We start from the raw sequence: 9298 nt of genomic DNA, 5'->3' as shown, positions 1-9298 counted from the left end.
GAGGAGGTGTTCAGGATGGTTGAGAAAAAGCGACAGGCCCACTGTCATCGGCTACAGAATCCCACGTCAGAGAATGAGGAGGCTTACCGCAGCCTTCGCTCAGGGGTTCGGAGAGCCGTGAGGCGCTGCAAGGATGGGTGGTGGTCGCGGGTTGCTGAGATGGAGTCTGCCTCAGTGGCCCTTGATCACAAATCTCTATTTAACTCCATCAAAAAAGTAACCTGCAGCGCCACACCTATTACCATCATTAGGGGAAAAAACGGTGATCCAATCTCCGACCCCCAGGAACAGGTTTGCAGATTTGCTGAGCATTTCTGTGAGGTCCTGGGGGAGGGAAAATCCCTCAGCCAGGAAAACATCGTGGCACAAAGTGAGGATGAGCCTGCTGAGGCTGCGGTGCCTCAAATATTGGAAGAAGTCACCCCCTGTGAGTGGCTGGCTGAGGTGCCATCTGTTGAGGAAGTACTGAAGGCGATCCGGAGTCTGAGACCAGGAAAGGCAGCAGGCAGAGATGATCTCCCAAGCGAAATGCTGAGGGAGGGTGGCGTTTGTGCACAGACTGCCCTATATGACATCATAACAACAGTCTGGACCACTGGACGGGTTCCGCAGGATTGGAAGGATGCCCTGGTGGTCCCTCTTTTTAAGAAGGGGGACCGCACAGACTGTAACAACTACAGGGGCATCTCACTCCTAAGTGTGCCGGGAAAGGTCCTGGCAAGGATTATTCAGCATCGCCTTGCCAGGCACGCTGAGGAGAGGCTTGCGGAGCCCCAATGCAGTTTCAGGAAAGGGCGGTCCTGCACAGATGCCATATTTTCTGTCCATCTGCTACAGCAGAGGTGCAGGGAATTCCAACAAGACCTACATCTCTGCTTTATTGACCTGGTCAAGGCCTATGATACCATCAGTAGGCCTGGGCTCTGGGTCGTTCTTCGTGCTTTTGGAGTACCTGACCCTCTGCTCACGATCATTAAGGACCTTCATGATGGTGAGCGGGCCCGGGTAAAACTACGTGGCCGGGAGTCAGAGCCATTCCCTGTACACCTTGGGGTGCGACAGGGATGTCCTCTGGCTCCCACATTATTTAACATCTATTTTGACAACGTAGTTCATGAAGCCTTCAATAGCTGTACCGGGGGAATCTCCATATGGTACAGATATAATGGGAGGCCGATCGATGCCCGGGTGCGGTCAAGGGATGGGTCCCTATTGCTCAACCACGTTATGTGTGTGGTGAGTCTGTGGGTCTCTGTGTGGTGAGTCGATGGGTCTGTGTGGTGAGTCTGTGTGGTGAGTCTATGGGTCTCTGTGTGAGTGAGTCTATGGGTCTCTTTGTGAGTGAGTCTGTGGGTCTCTGTGTGAGTCTATGGGTCTCTGTGTAAGTCTATGGGTCTCTGTGTGGCGAGTCTATGGGTCTCTGTGTGGCGAGTCTATGGGTCTCTCTGTGAGTGAGTCTATGGGTCTCTGTGTGAGTCTATGGGTCTCTGTGAGTGAGTCTATGGGTCTCTGTGTGAGTGAGTCTATGGCTCTCTGTGTGAATGAGTCTATGGGTCTCTATGTGGTTGTGAGTCTATGGGTCTCTGTGTGAGTCTATGGGTCTCTGTGTGGCGAGTCTATGGGTCTCTGTGTGGCGAGTCTATGGGTCTCTCTGTGAGTGAGTCTATGGGTCTCTGTGTGAGTGAGTCTATGGGTCTCTGTGAGTGAGTCTATGGGTCTCTGTGTGAGTGAGTCTATGGCTCTCTGTGTGAATGAGTCTATGGGTCTCTATGTGGTTGTGAGTCTATGGGTCTCTGTGTGAGTGAGTCTATGGGTCTCTGACTGGGTTTAAACCCACAGAATAGGCGGTACAAAATCAGATTTTAAAAACACAACATTTTATTGACCATTAAAAGTAACGTTCCAAAAACCACCCCACTAGAAGCTACGTGAAGTTTCAACGGAGTGCACCTCTGAGTGACACACACACACACACCAGCAGTGATTCACGCTGAGCCTGGCTGCTGATGAGACACAGAATCTGGAAACCACTCCTCTGAGTGACACACACACACACACCAGCAGTGGTTCACGCTAAGCCTGGCTTGCTGATGAGACACAGAATCTGGAAACCACTCCTCTGAGTGACACACACACACACACCAGCAGTGATTCACGCTGAGCCTGGCCTGCTGATGAGACACAGAATGTGGAAACCACTCCTCTGAGTGACACACACACACACCAGCAGTGGTTCACGCTAAGCCTGGCTTGCTGATGAGACACAGAATGTGGAAACCACTCCTCTGAGTGACACACACACACACACCAGCAGTGGTTCACGCTGAGCCTGGCCTGCTGATGAGACACAGAATGTGGAAACCACTCCTCTGAGTGACACACACACACCAGCAGTGGTTCACGCTGAGCCTGGCCTGCTGATGAGACACAGAATGTGGAAACCACTCCTCTGAGTGACACACACACACCAGCAGTGGTTCACGCTGAGCCTGGCCTGCTGATGAGACACAGAATGTGGAAACCGGGCCTTGCAATGCCAAGTGGCTCCTCCTCACCACCTCCTCACCGCCACCTCCTCACCACCACCTCCTCACGTCACTCCTCACCGCCACCTCCTCACCACCTCCTCACCACCACCACCTCAGGTCACTCCTCACCACCACTTCCTCACCACCACCTCCTCATCACGTCACTCCTCACCACCTCCTCACCACCACCACTTCACCACCTCCTCACCACCTCCTCATCACGTCACTCCTCACCACCTCCTCACCACCACCTCCTCCTCACGTCACTCGTCATCGCCACCGCTGTCCCCGTCGTCACTGACGACCCCGCGGGGCCGGGCCCAGCCCGACAGGCCTCTCCTGGCCGCCGCTGCCGCCGAGTCGTCGTCCGTCGTCGCCACCGCCGCTGCTGCTGAGTCGTCGTCCGTCGCCACGGCCGCTGCCGCTGACTCGTCGTCCGTCGCCACGGTTGCCGCTGCTGCTGCTGCTGAGTCGTCGTCGTTGTCGTCGTCCGCTGCCGCTGACTCGTCGTCCGTCGCCGCTGCTGCTGCCGAGTCGTCGTCCGTCGCCACGGCCACAGCTGCTGCTGCTGCTGAGTCGTCGTCCGTCGCCGCTGCCGCTGCTGCTGCCGAGTCGTCGTCCGTCGCCACGGCTGCCGCCACCGCTGCCGCTGAGTCGTCGTCCGTCGCCACGGCGGCCGCCGCTGCCGCTGAGTCGTCGTCCGCTGCCGCTGAGTCGTCGTCCGTCGCCGCCACGGCCACTGTTGCCGCTGCTGAGTCGTCGTCGTCGTCGTCGTCGTCGTCCGAGGGGAGCGCTCGCAGCTTCGGCGGGGACTGCCGGAGGTGGCCGTGAAGCTGCTCCTGCTCATCATCCTCATCCTCATCATCATCCTCATCATCCTCCTGCTGCGTTTTGTTGGTGGTGGCAGCGGTGGCGGTGAAGGGGGCGTTGTAAAGACTCCACACGTTGGTTCGCTTGGGGCGGCCTGGGACGAGGCGGAGGGGCGTGGGATTGTGAACATTTGTAGAGGGGGTGGGTGGGTGGGTGAGTGGGTGGGTGGGTGGGTGGTGGGTGGGTGAGTGGGTGAGTGGGTGAGTGGGTGGGTGAGTGGGTGGGTGGGTGGGTGAGTGAGTGGGTGAGTGGGTGTGTGGGTGAGTGAGTGGGTGTGTGAGTGGGTGGGTGAGTGGGTGAGTGAGTGAGTGGGTGAGTGTGTGGGTGAGTGAGTGGGTGTGTGAGTGGGTGAGTGTGTGAGTGTGTGGGTGGGTGAGTGGGTGTGTGAGTGAGTGGGTGAGTGGGTGAGTGTGTGGGTGGGTGAGTGGGTGAGTGAGTGGGTGTGTGAGTGGGTGAGTGTGTGGGTGGGTGAGTGGGTGAGTGAGTGGGTGTGTGAGTGGGTGAGTGTGTGAGTGTGTGAGTGGGTGGGTGAGTGGGTGGGTGAGTGGGTGGGTGAGTGGGTGTGTGGGTGGGTGAGTGAGTGAGTGGGTGTGTGGGTGTGTATGCAGGTGAGTGAGTGGGTGGGTGTGTGAATGGGTGGGTGAGTGGGTGGGTGAGTGAGTTGGTGGGTGGGTGTGTGTGTGTGGGTGGGTGAGTTGGTGGGTGGGTGTGTGTGTGTGGGTGGGTGAGTTGGTGGGTGAATGAGTGAGTGTGAGTGAGTCTGAGTGAGTGGGTGAATAGTGAGTAGGTGAGTGGGTGAATGAGTGGGTGAATGAGTGGGTGGATGAGTAGATAAGTGAGTGAGTAGTTCGTGAATGGATGAGTGAGTGGGTGAGTGAGTGAGAGTGAGTGGCTGGGTAAGTGTAAAGGTGTGTGGGTGGGTGGGTGAGTGGGTGAGTGGGTAAGTGGATGAGTGGATGAGTGAGTGTGAGTTGGCGAGAGAGTGGGTTAGTGAGTTGGTGAATGGATGAGTGAGCGAGCGAGTAGGTGTGAGTGAGTAGTGAGTGGGTGAGTAGTGAGTGGTGAGTAATTGGTGAGTGTACCAGCAGTGAGGATGATGTTTCTAGCGTCCAGCTCCGTGTGTGTACGAGTGAGTGAGTTGGTGAGTGGATGAGTGAGTAGCGAGTGGATGAGTTAGTGGTGAGTGAGTGGTGAGTAATTGTTGAGTAATTGGTGAGTGTACCAGTGGTGAGGATGATGTTTCTAGTGTCCAGCTCCGTGTGTGTACGAGTGAGTGAGTGAGTGTGTGAGTTGGTGAGTGAGTGGATGAGTGAGTGAGTGAGTAGTGAGTGGATGAGTGAGTAATGAGTGGATGAGTGAGTGGGTGAGTGAGTGAGTAGTGAGTGAGTGGTGAGTAATTGGTGAGTAATTGGTAATTGGTGAGTGTACCAGTGGTGAGGATGATGTTTCTAGCGTCCAGCTTCGTGTGTGTACGAGTGAGTGTGTGAGTTGGTGAGTGAGTAGTGAGTGGATGAGTGAGTAGTGAGTGGATGAGTGAGTAGTGAGTGGATGAGTGGTGAGTAATTGGTGAGTAATTGGTAATTGGTGAGTGTACCAGTGGTGAGGATGATGTTTCTAGTGTCCAGCTCTGTGTGTGTACGAGTGAGTGTGTGAGTTGGTGAGTGAGTAGTGAGTGGAGGAGTGAGTGGATGAGTGAGTGGGTGAGTGAGTAGTGAGTGAGTGGTGAGTAATTGGTGAGTAATTGGTGAGTAACTGGTGAGTGTACCAGTGGTGAGGATGATGTTTCTAGTGTCCAGCTCCGTGTGTGTACGAGTGAGTGAGTAGTGAGTGGATGAGTGAGTGGATCAGTGGATGAGTGGATGAGTGGTGAGTGAGTGTGTGAGTTGGTGAGTGAGTGGATGAGTGAGTAGTGAGTGAGTGGATGAGTGGATGAGTGAGTGAGTTGGTGAGTGTGTGAGTGGATGAGTGGATGAGTGAGTAGTGAGTGGATGAGTGAGTGGAAGAGTGAGTGGATGAGTGAGTAGTGAGTGTGTGAGTGGATGAGTGAGTGGATGAGTGAGTGGGTGAGTGAGTGGGTGAGTGAGTGGTGAGTGAGTGGTGAGTAATTGGTGAGTAATTGGTGAGTGTACCAGTGGTGAGGATGATGTTTCTAGTGTCCAGCTCCGTGTGTGTACGAGTGAGTGAGTGGATGAGTGAGTAGTGAGTGGATGAGTGAGTGGATGAGTGAGTAGTGAGTGGATGAGTGAGTGAGTGGGTGAGTGAGTGGTGAGTGAGTGGTGAGTAATTGGTGAGTAACTGGTGAGTGTACCAGTGGTGAGGATGATGTTTCTAGTGTCCAGCTCCGTGTGTGTACGAGTGAGTGAGTGAGTGGATGAGTGAGTAATGAGTGGATGAATGAGTGTGTGAGTGAGTGGTGAGTAATTGGTGAGTAACTGGTGAGTAACTGGTGAGTGTACCAGTGGCGAGGATGATGTTTCTAGTGTCCAGCTCAGTGTGTGTACGAGTGAGTGAGTGAGTGGATGAGTGAGTGGATGAGTGGATGAGTGAGTGGATGAGTGAGTGGGTGAGTGGGTGAGTGAGTGGTGAGTGAGTGGTGAGTAATTGGTGAGTAATTGGTGAGTGTACCAGTGGTGAGGATGATGTTTCTAGTGTCCAGCTCCGTGTGTGTACGAGTGAGTGTGTGAGTTGGTGAGTGAGTAGTGAGTGGATGAGTGAGTAATGAGTGGATGAGAGAGTGGGTGAGTGAGTGGTGAGTAATTGGTGAGTAATTGGTGAGTAACTGGTGAGTGTACCAGTGGTGAGGATGATGTTTCTAGTGTCCAGCTCCGTGTGTGTACGAGTGAGTGTGTGAGTTGGTGAGTGAGTAGTGAGTGGATGAGTGAGTAGTGAGTGGATGAGTGAGTGGATGAGTGAGTGGGTGGGTGAGTGAGTGAGTGGGTGGGTGTGTGGGTGGGTGGGTGTGTGGGTGTGTATGGGGGTGGGTGTGTGGGTGGGTGTGTGAATGGGTGGGTGAGTGGGTGGGTGTGTGAGTGGGTGTGTGGGTGGGTGAGTTGGTGTGTGGGTGAGTGAGTTGGTGGGTGAATGAGTGTGAGTGAGTCTGAGTGAGTGGGTGAATAGTGAGTAGGTGAGTGGGTGAATGAGTGGGTGAATGAGTGGGTGGATGAGTAGATAAGTGAGTGAGTAGTTGGTGAATGGATGAGTGAGTGGGTGAGTGAGTGAGAGTGAGTGGGTGGGTAAGTGTAAAGGTGTGTGGGTGGGTGGGTGAGTGGGTGAGTGGGTAAGTGGATGAGTGAGTGTGAGTTGGCGAGAGAGTGGGTTAGTGAGTTGGTGAATGGATGAGTGAGCGAGCGAGTAGGTGTGAGTGAGTAGTGAGTGGGTGAGTAGTGAGTGGTGAGTAATTGGTGAGTGTACCAGCAGTGAGGATGATGTTTCTAGCGTCCAGCTCCGTGTGTGTACGAGTGAGTGAGTTGGTGAGTGGATGAGTGAGTAGCGAGTGGATGAGTTAGTGGTGAGTGAGTGGTGAGTAATTGTTGAGTAATTGGTGAGTGTACCAGTGGTGAGGATGATGTTTCTAGTGTCCAGCTCCGTGTGTGTACGAGTGAGTGAGTGAGTGTGTGAGTTGGTGAGTGAGTGGATGAGTGAGTGAGTGAGTAGTGAGTGGATGAGTGAGTAATGAGTGGATGAGTGAGTGGGTGAGTGAGTGAGTAGTGAGTGAGTGGTGAGTAATTGGTGAGTAATTGGTAATTGGTGAGTGTACCAGTGGTGAGGATGATGTTTATAGCGTCCAGCTTCGTGTGTGTACGAGTGAGTGGATGAGTGGATGAGTGAGTAGTGAGTGGATGAGTGAGTAGTGAGTGGATGAGTGAGTAGTGAGTGGATGAGTGGTGAGTAATTGGTGAGTAATTGGTAATTGGTGAGTGTACCAGTGGTGAGGATGATGTTTCTAGTGTCCAGCTCCGTGTGTGTACGAGTGAGTGTGTGAGTTGGTGAGTGAGTAGTGAGTGGAGGAGTGAGTGGATGAGTGAGTGGGTGAGTGAGTAGTGAGTGAGTGGTGAGTAATTGGTGAGTAATTGGTGAGTAACTGGTGAGTGTACCAGTGGTGAGGATGATGTTTCTAGTGTCCAGCTCCGTGTGTGTACGAGTGAGTGAGTAGTGAGTGGATGAGTGAGTGGATCAGTGGATGAGTGGATGAGTGGTGAGTGAGTGTGTGAGTTGGTGAGTGAGTGGATGAGTGAGTAGTGAGTGAGTGGATGAGTGGATGAGTGAGTGAGTGAGTTGGTGAGTGTGTGAGTGGATGAGTGGATGAGTGAGTAGTGAGTGGATGAGTGAGTGGAAGAGTGAGTGGATGAGTGAGTAGTGAGTGTGTGAGTGGATGAGTGAGTGGATGAGTGAGTGGATGAGTGAGTGGGTGAGTGAGTGGTGAGTGAGTGGTGAGTGAGTGGTGAGTAATTGGTGAGTAATTGGTGAGTGTACCAGTGGTGAGGATGATGTTTCTAGTGTCCAGCTCCGTGTGTGTACGAGTGAGTGAGTGGATGAGTGAGTAGTGAGTGGATGAGTGAGTGGATGAGTGAGTAGTGAGTGGATGAGTGAGTGAGTGGGTGAGTGAGTGGTGAGTGAGTGGTGAGTAATTGGTGAGTAACTGGTGAGTGTACCAGTGGTGAGGATGATGTTTCTAGTGTCCAGCTCCGTGTGTGTACGAGTGAGTGAGTGAGTGGATGAGTGAGTAATGAGTGGATGAATGAGTGTGTGAGTGAGTGGTGAGTAATTGGTGAGTAATTGGTGAGTAACTGGTGAGTAACTGGTGAGTGTACCAGTGGCGAGGATGATGTTTCTAGTGTCCAGCTCAGTGTGTGTACGAGTGAGTGAGTGAGTGGATGAGTGAGTGGATGAGTGGATGAGTGAGTGGATGAGTGAGTGGGTGAGTGGGTGAGTGAGTGGTGAGTGAGTGGTGAGTAATTGGTGAGTAATTGGTGAGTGTACCAGTGGTGAGGATGATGTTTCTAGTGTCCAGCTCCGTGTGTGTACGAGTGAGTGTGTGAGTTGGTGAGTGAGTAGTGAGTGGATGAGTGAGTAATGAGTGGATGAGAGAGTGGGTGAGTGAGTGGTGAGTAATTGGTGAGTAACTGGTGAGTGTACCAGTGGTGAGGATGATGTTTCTAGTGTCCAGCTCCGTGTGTGTACGAGTGAGTGTGTGAGTTGGTGAGTGAGTAGTGAGTGGATGAGTGAGTAGTGAGTGGATGAGTGAGTGGATGAGTGAGTGGGTGGGTGAGTGAGTGAGTGGGTGGGTGGGTGTGTGGGTGGGTGGGTGTGTGGGTGTGTATGGGGGTGGGTGTGTGGGTGGGTGTGTGAATGGGTGGGTGAGTGGGTGGGTGTGTGAGTGGGTGTGTGGGTGGGTGAGTTGGTGTGTGGGTGAGTGAGTTGGTGGGTGAATGAGTGTGAGTGAGTCTGAGTGAGTGGGTGAATAGTGAGTAGGTGAGTGGGTGAATGAGTGGGTGAATGAGTGGGTGGATGAGTAGATAAGTGAGTGAGTAGTTGGTGAATGGATGAGTGAGTGGGTGAGTGAGTGAGAGTGAGTGGGTGGGTAAGTGTAAAGGTGTGTGGGTGGGTGGGTGAGTGGGTGAGTGGGTAAGTGGATGAGTGAGTGTGAGTTGGCGAGAGAGTGGGTTAGTGAGTTGGTGAATGGATGAGTGAGCGAGCGAGTAGGTGTGAGTGAGTAGTGAGTGGGTGAGTAGTGAGTGGTGAGTAATTGGTGAGTGTACCAGCAGTGAGGATGATGTTTCTAGCGTCCAGCTCCGTGTGTGTACGAGTGAGTGAGTTGGTGAGTGGATGAGTGAGTAGCGAGTGGATGAGTTAGTGGTGAGTGAGTGGTGAGTAATTGTTGAGTAATTGGTGAGTGTACC

The 9298-nt window shown here is 53.3% G+C and overlaps 1 protein-coding gene across 4 annotated transcripts in view; it reads right to left on the bottom strand.

The window, feature by feature from the left end:
- Positions 1-1860: 1860 nt before the first annotated feature.
- Positions 1861-9298, bottom strand: part of HIRIP3 (HIRA interacting protein 3) — a 42584-nt gene continuing 35146 nt past the window's right edge. For all 4 annotated transcript variants that reach the window (XM_076057725.1, XM_076057728.1, XM_076057726.1 and 1 more), the window contains one exon: positions 1861-3492. In XM_076057725.1, coding sequence (XP_075913840.1) covers positions 2792-3492 — 701 coding nt within the window. In that variant the 3' untranslated portion in view covers positions 1861-2791. The remainder of the gene's footprint in view (positions 3493-9298) is intronic.

This window comes from Petromyzon marinus, chromosome 84 (assembly GCF_048934315.1).
Source record: "Petromyzon marinus isolate PM22_M1 ecotype Great Lakes invasive population chromosome 84, UKy_Petmar_22M1.pri1.0, whole genome shotgun sequence".
NCBI classification, from domain to species: domain Eukaryota; kingdom Metazoa; phylum Chordata; class Hyperoartia; order Petromyzontiformes; family Petromyzontidae; genus Petromyzon; species Petromyzon marinus.
The sequence above is the reverse complement of the archived record's forward strand: the minus strand, read 5'-3'. Positions and strand labels throughout refer to the sequence as shown.